At 43.7% G+C, this 13,996-nt stretch overlaps 1 protein-coding gene across 1 annotated transcript; it reads right to left on the bottom strand.

Annotated features, from left to right (window-relative positions):
* Positions 1-676: 676 nt before the first annotated feature.
* Positions 677-6,543, bottom strand: LOC127007478 (uncharacterized). Its single transcript, XM_050878550.1, has 5 exons — positions 6,316-6,543; positions 3,693-3,885; positions 2,878-2,959; positions 2,261-2,329; positions 677-1,904 (listed from the first exon to the last, which is right to left on the bottom strand). Exons 2-5 carry the CDS (start codon positions 3,818-3,820, stop codon positions 1,716-1,718), a joined length of 468 nt encoding a protein of 155 aa, XP_050734507.1. The 5' UTR covers positions 3,821-3,885; positions 6,316-6,543; the 3' UTR covers positions 677-1,715.
* Between the last annotated feature and the right edge of the window lie 7,453 nt (positions 6,544-13,996).

The raw sequence follows: 13,996 nt of genomic DNA, 5'->3' as shown, positions 1-13,996 counted from the left end.
CCACATCTCTTGTCTCCAATTGTGGGATTGGAGTCAAGGTGTTAAGTGGACCACCATTAGCCTCCCTTCATTTCCTTCTCCTCCTCCTCCTCCTTTCTCTCTCTCTCTCTCTCTCTCTCTCTCTCTCTCTCTCTCTCTCTCTCTCTCTCTCTCTCTCTCTCTCTCTCTCTCTCTCTCTCTCTCTCTCTCTCTCTCTCTCTCTCTCTCTCTCTCTCTCTCTCTCTCTCTCTCTCTCTCTCTCTCTCTTCTTAGGGGACGAGAATACAGGCTGTCTTGGTGACCTGTTCGTCATGCACTCATGATCCAGTTTGGCGCAGACTCTTTCAATAGTTCTTTCACTAACATTAGTGGCTGTTGCTGTTCTTGCAGTTACTCTTGTGAGTGGTATGATAAATCCTCTGTTGTTTTTTTCGTCTAAAAAGTACTTGTTTGGGCCACCCATGGGCCCACCTGCTGACCCTTCCATGACCTTGAGAGAAGTGACCTGGGCTCTGGATGTGTAGAATGACAACGTTGGAATACAACGTTGTCAAGTGTCGTGGTATTTATACAAAATATTTGTTAATATATACAAAATATTTGTCTCCAATTGTGGGATTGGAGTCAAGGTGTTAAGTGGACCACCATTAGCCTCTCTCTCTCTCTCTCTCTCTCTCTCTCTCTCTCTCTCTCTCTCTCTTCTTAGGGGACGAGAATACAGGCTGTCTTGGTGACCTGTTCGTCATGCACTCATGATCCAGTTTGGCGCAGACTCTTTCAATAGTTCTTTCACTAACATTAGTGGCTGTTGCTGTTCTTGCAGTTACTCTTGTGAGTGGTATGATAAATCCTCTGTTGTTTTTTTCGTCTAAAAAGTACTTGTTTGGGCCACCCATGGGCCCACCTGCTGACCCTTCCATGACCTTGAGAGAAGTGACCTGGGCTCTGGATGTGTAGAATGACAACGTTGGAATACAACGTTGTCAAGTGTCGTGGTATTTATACAAAATATTTGTTATTATCTTAAAAAGGAAACAATCTTAACGCTATATGACCTTATTGGATTATCCAATTATTTAATTAAATTCATTCAAAGGTAGTAAATAGCTGGCATATGAGAGGAAGCGAGAAGTGTTGAGAGTGTGTGGCAAGGTGCGGTGCGGGGCTGACCCGCACCTCTCACCCCACAATCCGCCAGTTCCTCCTGGATTGACTATAGTAGTGGTGGTGGTAGTAGTAGTGGTGATGGTAGTAGTAGTAGTAGTAGTAGTGGTGGTAGTAGTAGTAGTAGTAGTAGTAGTAGTAGTAGTAGTGGTGGTGGTAGTAGTAGTAGTAGTAGTAGTAGTAGTAGTAGTAGTAGTGGTGGTAGTAGTAGTAGTAGTAGTAGTAGTAGTAGTAGTAGTAGTAGTAGTACTAGTAGTAGCAGCAGCAGTTGTAGTAGTAGTAAAAGTAGTAGTAGTAGTAGAGGTAGTAGCAGTAGTAGTGGTAGTAGTAGTCGTAAAGAAGAGGTCGGCCTGCTTAGCTCCTCACATTTGGTTACTAAACAGTGTCATCCGACGTCACATAAACTCATCACAGACGTACAGCCCATGGCCAAGCAGAGTGTTTACAATTATTAAATACATACATAGACTATACGCGAGTGAACACTAAATTGAACTTTGCAGAATAGTACAAAATCATGCCGCCTCATTCTCTTTTTGTTTCTTTGATTTTCCTCACTTGACACTGTTTCGTCATTGCTGTTTCGGAGGGTTTGGCAGCGCTGGGGGAGCGGCGTTGGCATTCTTGGCCTTCCCTTCCTTCTCCTTATTCAAAATGTCTAGGGCTTTCTGTGCCTCCTCGAGCAGCTTCTTCACCGTGGTCTCCTTTTCAATGACCTTCTTCAACTCTTCATTCAGCTCCTTGATCTTTTTGTCCTTCTCCTGGAAGATCGGAAGAGGGGACATGTTGAAAGCAGAGGAGGTAAATTAAAACATACATACTTAACATGCGTGGTTATAAGTGTGTGTGTGTGTGTGTGTGTGTGTGTGTGTGTGTGTGTGCTTGCTTGTTAGATGTAGTAGGTTGCTATAAAAGAGATTTTGGAGGCTGGCTTTGTAGAGAAAAGGCAAGGGGATGATAGTGAATAAGTCAGAGAGAGAAATACTAGCGCACATACATACATACATACATACATACATACACATCAAGCATGCAATAACACAGCTTGGCAAGGATCACTAAATGCTGCTATCACGTGCTGCCGGAAGACAACAAACAGACCCTCCACCAAACTCACTGGGAGCTTATCCGCCTTCTCCTTCAGTTTCTTCATATCCGTATCCAAATGACGGATTCTCCAGTTGAGCTGCAAAGAAACAGGTAAGAGGCTGAGTGACACACCTTTGATTGTTTTCTTAATCTAGCAGACGTATTTAGTTTCCTGGAAGGCCACGTTGAGATCTCTCTAGCTGTAGGGCAATACTTACACAACTAATGTCTGAATTTTTTTTTCTACAACAAAGGAGACAGCTCAAGGGCACAAAAAAAGGAAACAATAATAAAAAAAAACAGCCGGCTACTTGCTGCTCCTAAAAAGAATCCAAAGAGGTGGCCGAAAGAGAGGTCAATTTTGGAAGGAGAGGTGTCCAGATACCCATATGGCAAACCAGTTAAATGACCACGAGGGTTCATCGCACATAGATTATACAGTGTCCCTCAGACTCTACGGTGATAAATTACCATCTGTTTATAATCATTTTCTTTTTACTTTTTACATGTCATATGAATTGTTTTGTTGGCATCTGTATTCCATGTCACAAAGTAAATTAAAACATATATACTTAACATGCGTGGCTATAAGCGTGTATGTGTGTGTGTGTGTGTGTGTGTGTGACCCCTTTCGTTATCACTCACCGTCTTCTTCTCGGAGTCCACCCTGATGGAAAACAGCTTGTGTTCACCCAAACTCTTGCGGCACACCTGGAGCTGAAGGTCCCTGGGAGAAAGGCGCGGCAGTAAGATGACACACACACACACACACACACACACACACACACATATATGGTTTGTCTTACACTTTATGTGCATTTATTATTTTCATGGGCTCATGGTCCTATAATATCAGGGTGAAGTTTTTGACGTCTTGCGGCCTCTACCGTCCCCAAAGCCAGTTCATGTTTTTTTTGTTTTTTTCCCTTTAATTCTTCTTTCCCCTCCTTATTCTTATTCTTATTTTTATTATTATTATTATTACTATTATTATTATTATTATTATTATTATTATTATTATTATTAGTAGTAGTAGTAGTAGTAGTAGTAGTAGTAGTAGTAGTAGTAGTAGTAGTAATATAGTATAGTATTATAGTAGTAGTAAATGTAGATGTGGCAATAGTAGAAGTAGCAGTTGTATCCGTGTGTGTGTGTGTGTGTGTGTGTGTGTGTGTGTGTAATTTACCACGGCCTGATCACAAGGTGGACTCGCAATCGCCGACTGGAGCAAGCTCATAGTCGATCTCTGGGTACTGCCGGAACCTTTGCACCCCCCCCCCCCCCAATTGCTCAAGGGGGGGACAGTAACCACTCCTTGTCAGCAGAAAAATCCCGGCCTGAACGGGGCTTTTTTCTGATATGTAACGCATAGAAGAAAAGATTATCCTGATAATATGTTGATATAAATGTGATCAGATGGCTGGCAGTCGTTCCACACACGCCCTCTTAGTTTTCCTTACGTTTTGTTGGCCTCTCGTAAGGCTCGGGTAGTGCGATGAATTTTTTCTCTTAGATTATTGTTGACGTAGCAGGCGTAGAAGAACACCCCCACCACCAGCGGTACCAGCAGTAGGTTAAAACGCTGCATCCTGTCTCACGAGCTCCGGCGTGTGGAGGCAAGGTGGGAAGCGTTGGGGTGAAGGAGTGCAGTGCCTGTGCAGGTGATGCAGCTAATGTTAGGAACTGCGTTTCTGTTGACAATTATTACACCACACTTATAGCATGTGCACCACCCACCCAGCATTTATTTCGAATGTGAAAACATGGCTTGCTGGATAAAACTCAAAATGCAATGTTTAATTAGACTCTGGGTTTCACAAAATTAGTAAGGGGAATGCTGACCTAATCAGATGACCACTAAGAAATCAACGCCCATGTATTCTTACTTGGGCCCGATGAACCTTATTCCCTATCAGAAGCATTTCGATTTACCTCGACTCAGGAGTTAATAAAACCAAACCACTCCTCACTACAGCTGTGACTCACTCCTGCTGTCCAATATATGCAAACATGTACAAAAGTCTTGTACAGAGAAAGTTTTCATCATCGCCTGATATATTTGTGACATTAGTCAGGAAATCGAGTTCAATGCCAATGATAAATCGGAGGACGAAACTGATTTATGATGAAATCTCTAAAAGATGATTCAGATGATCCTATTGACTCGATGGTAACTTCTCGTGCATGCAGATGATTGGGACGACTTGTTGATGCATAAGTTGCGGCTAGTGTGAGGAATCGAGCGTCTGCCGCGATATGGTGATAATGTGTTTTATCAAGGAGACTATAGTACTAATAGTCTCCTTGTGTTTTATGGACCAGTTGGCCGTTGGTTCTCGCCGAGTGTGGACGTGCCTTGCCTCCCTTCCCTCCTTCGCCCTTCCACAGCTAAGTGAATATACATACAGCTGTTATAAATCATACATTATCTGACCTTGTGCTTGTTTTTAGACTTAACCATTCTTTTTTATCTACTAGTATTTTTTTAAATCTTAGTTTTATTGAAAATGACAGCAGTTCTTTTTCATCATTTTCGAACTAGCCTGACCCGGTACGACTCGAGACGGCCCGAGACTCGAGTCATGGCCGGAAACGCCAACGCTCAGGGAAGTCACGTTAAAACTAAACCCACTTTTAAACACACTGCTGTCCGTGCCACCTCATTTACATCTACGGCATCAACACTACTCTCACTAACGCACTTGAGCATGCGAACAGCGCCTACGCGGCAGTCACAAACAAGCACTCGCACACCACAAACGTTTCCCTCGCCTTAATTGATTCAGTGTTTCGATCGGAGCGCCTTGAACATCATCATTGCCCATCCTTCTCCTGCTGCTACTTTGTGGGCATTATGGATGAACCCTGGTCATTGCTACACCGAATACACATGCCAGCTTTGTTGCGGGTCTGTGAGGTGAAGGGGAGGGGGGGGGGGGCAGAGAGTCGTCTAGTGTGATTCGTGCCCGGCAGGTTCCATCTACGGTCGTTTGGTAGACAATAGCGTCTCGTGGATTTGCATTACTTATGTGTAGCCGCGATATGGCGGCTTGGGCAGGATAAATCAGAAGACTCGTCTTGTTTTACTCGCTCTTAATATGCGTGTAAACCTGAGTGAGGTAAAAGAATACAACTCATCAGCTCGTGTCAATCAAGGGGCTTCGTGGTGCAGTGGTTAGCACACTCGGCTCACAACCGAGAGAGCCCGGGTTAGACTCCCGGGCGGAGTGGAAAAATTTGGGCGGCTTTTCCGATACCCTATATATATATATATATATTATATATATATATATATATATAGAGAGAGAGAGAGAGAGAGAGAGAGAGAGAGAGAGAGAGAGAGAGAGAGAGAGAGAGAGAGAGAGAGAGAGAGAGAGAGAGAGAGAGAGAGAGAGAGAGAGAGAGAATCTTAAAATCGTAGCTGTGAACCAAATTCTCGTGTCGGATAGTGATCAATTACACGCCCACACATCCTCAGACACAATAAAAGAGAGAGGAAATACACCGAAGTCAGTGAACCGTTGATCAAGAGGACGAATTGCGATCACAATCTCAGAAGGCAACTTAACTCATCTATAGATAGCGGAGCATGGTGAGAAGATTGTGTTATTTTTTGTATTATTTCTCCACGGCTCCACGAAGCACTGATTGGTTCGCGCAAGAATCACCAGAGAATCTAGAGAAGTGTAACTTTTGTAAAAACAGCCACATACACATATGAAGAAATTTGAGCTCATTCGAGAAACCGTCACCGACAGATGTAAGTAGTTTTTTCAGCGATTAACTGTGCCCAGCGCGTGACAAAGCTGACATATCACTCACAAATTAATTTGCTCTACAACGTCCCTTACTGGGGTTCTGTAGTTTGCCTCTTCTGGGGTTCCTTGCAGTAGTGACCTGACTATACAGCATGATCCTCCTCGAGTACAATCTGACTGTATTGTCAGGAATGGATCCAGTGCACAAAAGTTACCGTATGTATGCTGTAAAATATATTCACAAAAAAAAAGCTATTATCGGAGGGCAAGCTGCGGTACATCAGTAAGCACAAGCACAGAAGGATGGGTACTCTCGTAAGCTTACCTCACCGCGTTGTGTCAGCGCAAGGCGGCTGCGGCCGTGTGAGTCCAGCAGCTCCGCGCCACGCAGCAGACTTCTCCACACCTGCTAGGTGCATCAGGTGTTACTGTCCCCACCTCATCCGGCGCTCAACAAAAGCGAGTGTTTGGTTATGGAAGGACACAGAGGAACATTGGTGGTGGTAGATATGGGTAATTTATTCCTTCGAACTGTCACAAATCTACATTGAAACGGAGGATGAACGCTAAATAATTCCCTTTGATCATAGTATGGCAGTGACAAAAGATCACCTTGCACAGATTTCCCAAACAATAGTCAAGGAAAGATAAAAAGGTGAGCTGCATCAGTTAACCGCCAGCTCAGCGGAATGGATCAGAACCAAGGAAACTCTTTGATCAAAACCTTGGATATTGTTTTTTTCGTACACACACACACACACAGACACACACACACACACACACACAAATATATATATATATATATATATATATATATATATATATATATATATATATATATATATATATATATATATATATATATATATATAGAATCCTCTCGAGCTAGGATGCTAAGACCATTGAGGTCTGCCAGAGTTACAAGAGGGCGTTTATCTTTCTCATCGAAAAGCCGCCGTGACCAGAGAGGGACTGAACTTGTAACCTTGGGGGGAGGGGGGGTCGGACCCCACTTCTGATGACGACCCAAAGAGGTATGATGATAGTTCCTTTAACTTTCTCTTCATTAACTTGTACAACACTCGTGGTCTTCGTTCTATTTTCTATTCTCTGTGGAACGCCGTCTTTCCTTCTCTAAACCTCATCTTCTCTTCCTAATCAAACTACAAATTTCTGAGGCGAATGAGAGCAATCTCTGTTCTTTTCCCCCTGATTTCTCTATCCTTAATGTTAGTCCAAAGCTGGATGCTGCCCTTTTGTACGTTATTATAATATTACTTGCTATCATACCCGTGCACAGCCATGGTTCTTGAGAATTTTTTCTTATCATTTGGCTAAGACTTAAATTTCATTCTATTGCTAAATACATCTGCACTGTTTATCTTGTCTGTATTGTTTATCTTACCTGTTTCACCTAGTGTTACAATCCATGTAGTAAATTCTTCTACTATTTTACCTCTACGGTGGACTTCATTTTAATTAAACGGCGAGTTTGGCGTGGAATATTTTGAGTATATTTATATCTAATCGAAATCGAGTTTAACACTCTATGACATTGTATATCATAAATGTTTTTAATGTATTTTTTTATGACGTATATTCAAATCCCCTGGCGGGGTGGTACTCAAATCCCAAGCACACTGGCGTGTCGTGTCGTGGCCCACAGTCCAGTTGGCTGTTTTATGCCTGTAGACGGTTTATTACATTAATCCCAGCGAATACGACAAAACAAAACCTCACCACAGTCAAGTCACTTATCCGCTCAGCTGCGGGATCTGCGTGTGTGTGTGTGTGTGTGTGTGTGTGTGTGTGTGCGTGAATAATGAATTGTTTATGCACTGCCTAATGCCAACAATATGTATGTTATATTTTCTATGCACTTAAGAGTACGCCACAGTAGGGAAATGTAATTTAGGGGTGCAAGCAGAAATCTGCCTCATTCATTTGACTGTAATTTGTCAATAAACCATATCAAATCAAATTCTCTCTCTCTCTCTCTCTCTCTCTCTCTCTCTCTCTCTCTCTCTCTCTCTCTCTCTCTCTCTCTCTCTCTTTATTTAAACATATTTCCACAAAAAGGGGGCTCAAAATTACACTTTTTTAGGTATAACTATTCTAAGAGCCTGTGTATGTGACAAAATGAATTGTCGAATGTTGACACATACAAATTCAAAATACGAAAAAGAAAGAAAAAAGCATGTAAAAACAATTTGGAATAATGTCAGTTTGTCACTTTATATTTATACCACTAGCGCACTTGGGTGTCCCTCACACCACCTGTAAGCAGCCAGCTTCACCTGCTGCATGTTCATGTTCTCCACTTGGGGAGTGGCTGCCGTGAACACGTTCCACAGGCATGTGGTCCTGGCTGTATATGTGCGCTGGTGCTGGTCTGGAGAGTGATCGAGGCACCTCCACTAGCTGGTCACTGGCGAGTGCAGTCCGGGTGAACCTCTGGGCAGCGCGTGGAGGGAGCCTCAAGCTGCTGAAGTGGGGAACACCACCAGTGCTGAGACATCACGGCGATGTTCCAGCGACGTCACAGTGGCAGACGATTCATCCAGGTGCTCGCTGGCCTCCACCAGACGCAGTGCTCGTCGCTGCACTGCGTCGAGCCTCTGCATGTGGGTGGCAGCACTCGACATCCAGCACAGGGCACCGTACTCCAGATACGGCCGTATCTGTGCCTTGACGAGAGTGAGGATGCCCCGTGGGTCGAGGGATCACTCTACTCTTCGCAGGGCAGACTCGCAGGGAGGCCTGGCGTGCAACAGCTCAAACGTGGTGGTGGTCGAAGCGCAGGCCTTGGTCCACAGACACTCCCAGGACCTTGATGTGGTCCTGGAGGGGCTCTTGCCTCCAAGACGCAGCTGGCCTGAGACTGTTCGAGATGCGTCTGGGGACCGTGAGATGACCATGGCCTGCGTCTTCTCCGGGGCGAAGGTGACCTGCCACTCCTCTCCCCACTGCTCCACCAGGCTGAGCTGCCTGTTGATCTCCTCGACGGCGCACTGGCTGTCGGGGCGGCAGTAGGAGCGGGAGAGTGTGCAGTCATCGGCGTACGCTGAGACTGCCGATAGCTGCCGGAGGAGATCGTCGATATATATGTTCCACAGGATAGGGCCGAGCACGGAACCCTGTGGAACTGAGGCATGCACTGGTGAAGGCATTGATGACTGCCCGTTGATCACCACCTGCTTGTTCTGGCGTAAAGGGAAAAAAAAAGTGTAATGGCGCGGCGCATGAGCCTCGCTACACACACACAAGGTATGATCAAGGCCAAGAGAATATATTCTGCTGGCCGTGGGTATGATCATCCGTGCCGTCGATTCAAGCTCAAAAGCAGTTAACATTAATAATAACTAAACGTTTCATCAGTCTTCTTAACAACAACACCAGAAATAATGAGAAATGGATCAGCTACGCTACGTGGCAGGAGAGGAAGGTAATGAGAGAACTAGATGCACGCACACTTGCCAAAATGTGCGCCACACCTGTTGGTTCGCCCCGCGCGGCCACGCCTGCGTCGGGTGAAGACAACGGCTGAAACAGCTCTCTCTGCAATGGTACACGACTCGCCATCTCGTGTAGTACCTTTATATTGGATGAAAATAAAATTGTTAATCTGTGAAGGACATTTTGCCCTATACTACAGAAGTAAGATATTAATGGTCTTTATATTACAATAATCATTTGATTCTGAAAATCAATGGACTAAAAATAATGTCCTCAAATCGAGGGTAGCACACACTGCGGGGCGCCTAGACACTGCCCACCACCAACTATTCTCATGGAGGTAGTCATGAGTCCCCGTAATACCTCTTATATCTTGCAAAAGGACCTCCCTATGCTTGGATATTCTATAGCTTAACTGAGCAGTTGTCACAGTTATTGCTTATGGTATTATTGGCTCATTGCAAAGTTCCATGTCTACTTATATTCAAATGTTGATTTTGGTCAGATTTAGATATGGGGGTTGAGGGGGGTGGGCAAAGGCCCCCTTGTTGGTTGAGAAGTTAGCATGCCTATCTATGAATCCCAACCTGAGCAGATGGAATGCCGCTCATCCAGCTGTTCATCCTCTTTTTCAAGCTGGTCGATAAATGGGTACCTGGAGAAATCCGGGGATAGGTAAACTATGGTAATCCGGATGTCACATCTGCCTTGTGTCCCAAAGAAAGGGTTCTAACCACAGCCTTAACCTCTCCGCTGTGATTGGCATGGATTTCGCCTTCACTGATAGCCTGGTCACATAAACTCCCAGGTCTTTCTCTGCCTCTGTGGTGGAGTGAAGTGTTTCCCATGTGGTATTGGTATACTGGGTATCCCCTCCCAATGTGCATGGCCTTACATTTTTCTTCACTGAATTGTAGCAGCCACGTTTTGTTCCATTCCTGTAGTTTGGTGATGTCTTCTTGTGGGAAATCCGCAGTCAAGGAGTTAAGGGCCAATACATCGAGTATGAGGCCCAAGGCCATGCACAGCTATACTGCATGGCCCCAACTTTACCTTTTTTTTCATTTTCGATAAATACAGTACTTGCTTGATATGCTTCGCGATGTCTCTATGGCCCTCGAGGCAGCAGCAGCAGAACCAACCTTCCTCATGATCTTGTGAGAACTTGAGTGCTAATCTTTCCCTCATTGCTGTGCATTTAGGTGGTGTTGCTCCATTTATCAAGACAATGACTATTCATGTGTGTAAAATGTGATGCTTTTCAGTGTGAATATATTAGATTTTACCTTGAAATACCACATTGTGATGCAGTGATAATCCCTCTTGGGCTTTTATGGGCTATTCCCAGTAAATACAGGTAACTCTCGATTTACGCGAGTTTGGTTTACGCGTTTTTAAAATAACACGGGGTCCAAAATCCAAATAAATGTTTAATTTACACGTTTTTTTCCTCTTATACGCGATATTTTATGGACTGGCCACCAGATGTCTCACGCAACTGGATTCACACGGCGCCGCGGCCACACAGCTGAGCTCAGTTCTTTCCGCGCGCCACTTGAACAACAATACAGTCCCCACGCCACTCAACAATAGGGATGGGCAGGTACCAGTACCAGTACCGGTACTAACGGTCCCAGCTTTGCTGTACGGTACCGGTACCAGACTGCTCGGTACCGGTACCAATACTAGCCAGTCGCTCATGGTGTCCCTCATTTCTTCCTCACACGAGTGAGGCTGAGACTGAGTGCCTGAATGGATATCTCGGTGATATGGATACTCTCTCTCTCTCCACTGAATGAAGTGAATATTTATTTTTCGATAGAAATCTACCTCTTGTTTGATTTACATTGTTTTTGACACAATACTCGCGTAAATCGAGTTACCTGTAAAACTATCCTGAAGTGAAAAAAGCATCAGATCTTACCATGAAATAAATAATCCTCTTTTCTTAAATAGATTGCTCAGTGAAGTTATATTTTCTCCCTTAATTTTGTGTCCTTTTTTTTTTTTTAGGGAAAGGCCATGCTGATAAACTTTTGGTTAAATCAGCAAGGCCTCTGCCCCTATTGTACTGTAGGCTTTACTATGTATATATCAATACTCATTGTAGAAAATTACTGTGCAAATTTACAACTAAATGAAAACACTAGTTATTTCATCATCATCTTTTCATCGACGCCTGCTCCTAGGAGCTCGCACCTGGGGATGGCCACGGCAGAAGAGTTTCCATCTCTCTATCCAGACACTCCCTCCTTGCCTGCTCAAAGTTTCTCAAGGATCTTTCACCCCTCTCCCTGACATACTCCTGCACCCTATCTCTCCATTTCACTGGAGGTCGCCCTCTAGCATTCCCTCCCTCTATCTCACTCACATACACCCTTATGGTCATCTTACTCTCCTCCATTCGCTCCATGTGGCCAAACCACTTTAAAGTCTGTCGCTTCACTTCCACCACTCCACACTTCTTCCCTTCACCCCCATGACACGTTCCAAAACGCTCGTACACACTTTCATTACTCATTCCATCCATTCTAACTCATTTTCACTGCCTGCACTCAAGACCTCTGACTTTCATTCCAGGCCCACATTTCACTTGCATATGTGAGGGTTGGTACTATTACTGTATTTCTCTAATCCCTCCTTACCTCAATGCTCATACTTCTGCCATTCATGATTCGTCCCAAAGACCCTACCACCCTTCTTCCTTGCAATGCCCTTTCTCTTATCTCTCCCTCCGTACCACCATGCTTACACATAACTGATCCTAGGTACTTAAACTCATTGACCTCCTCCATTTCTTCACCACTCAAAATTATTTTGCATTCTTTTTCACATTCAATTCCCACTTATATGGGCATACAAAATGTACAACCTCAGTTCTACTTCGCTCACAAACCATCACTTTACTTTTGTTGATAATTACTTTCAGCTTTCTCCTTTAACAGACACTATCAAAATATGCCCATATAGAGTGGGAATTGAATGTGAAAAAGAATGCAAAATAATTTTGAATGGTGAAGAAATGGAGGAGGTCAATGAGTTTAAGTACCTTGGATCAGTTATGTGTAAGCATGGTGGTTTGGAGGGTAAGATAAGAGAAAGGGCATTGCAAGGAAGAAGGGTGGTAGGGTCTTTGGGACGAATCATGAATGGCAGAAGTGTGAGCATGGAAGTAAAGGGGGATTTGAGAAATACAATAATAGTACCAACCCTCACATATGCAAGTGAAACGTGGGCCTGGAATGAAAGTCAGAGGTCTAGAGTGCAGACAGTGGAAATGAGTTATCTGAGGAGTGCTTGTGGTGTGAGTAGAATGGATGGAATGAGTAATGAAAGTGTGTACGAGCATTTTGGAATGTGTCACAGGGGTGAAGGGAAGAAGTGTGGAGTGGTGGAAGAAGTGAAGCGACAGACCTTAAAGTGGTTTGGCCACATGGAGCGAATGGAGGAGAGTAAGATGACCAGAAGGATGTATGTGAGTGAGATAGAGGGAGGGAATGCTAGAGGACGACCTCCAGTGAAATGGAGGGATAGGGTGCAAGAGTACGTTAGGGAGAGGGGGGAAAGATCTTTGAGAAACTTTGAGCAGGCAAGGAGGGAGTGTCTGGATAGAGAAAGTTGGAAGCTCTTCTGCTGTGGCCATCCCCTGATGGGAGCTCCTAGGAGCAGGCGTCAATGAAATGATGATGATGATCAAAAACACTGACCAAATTTTGTAAGTCACTTTCATTTTCTGCAGTGAGCACTGTGTCATCAGCAAACAGTATCGAGTTCAGTACCCACTTCCTTCCCTCAGCAAACATTTTTACTCCAACTTCCCCAATTCTGCCCTTCATTTCTCTAATAACACCATTCATATAAATATTGAAAAACCATGGTGACATGACACATCCCTCCCTTAAACCCACTTTTATCTCAAAATATTCACTTGTTTCTCCACTAATTTTGACACAAGCAGATGCATCCTCATAGAAAGACTTTATTGCAATAAGCAGTTTTCCTCCCACACCATAAATCTTTAAAACATCCCACAATGCAATCCAATCGACTCTGTTATAAGCTTTTTCCAAATCCATGAAGGCAGCGTATAATTTCTATCCTTTTGCTATTTTGTTTAAAAAAATGTCACTATGGCAACATAAAATAAAGTTGGTAGTTACAATTTCTGCCTTCTGATATATCATGTAGTTCTTGAGAAGGGGCAGAGGGTGGCCTGGCCTGCGTGTTTGTCATTTGTTTATATGTGACTAGTGACTACCATGTTTAAACTTGCAGAAAATGTGCAGAAAATGTGACAGATACATAAAAAAATATTAGTCTTCTCTGGTTGCTGCACAGGTCATAACAGTGCATTGGTCCTAAAAAGGTAGTGTCCTTTCAGAAGCCATTAAACCACCAACTAGTGAGTTACCTATTGCTTTCACATGAAAATGGAAGAAAAATATTCACACAACTGTATGCATTTCCAATCCCACCCATTTCTTACCCAAACTAATATATACTGAATATATTATTATTATTTACACTCATTCTGTGAATAAAAAACTTGA

Source organism: Eriocheir sinensis, chromosome 35, assembly GCF_024679095.1.
Source record: "Eriocheir sinensis breed Jianghai 21 chromosome 35, ASM2467909v1, whole genome shotgun sequence".
In the NCBI taxonomy this organism is placed as follows: Eukaryota; Metazoa; Arthropoda; class Malacostraca; order Decapoda; family Varunidae; genus Eriocheir; species Eriocheir sinensis.
This window is presented reverse-complemented; position numbering and strand designations above follow the sequence as displayed.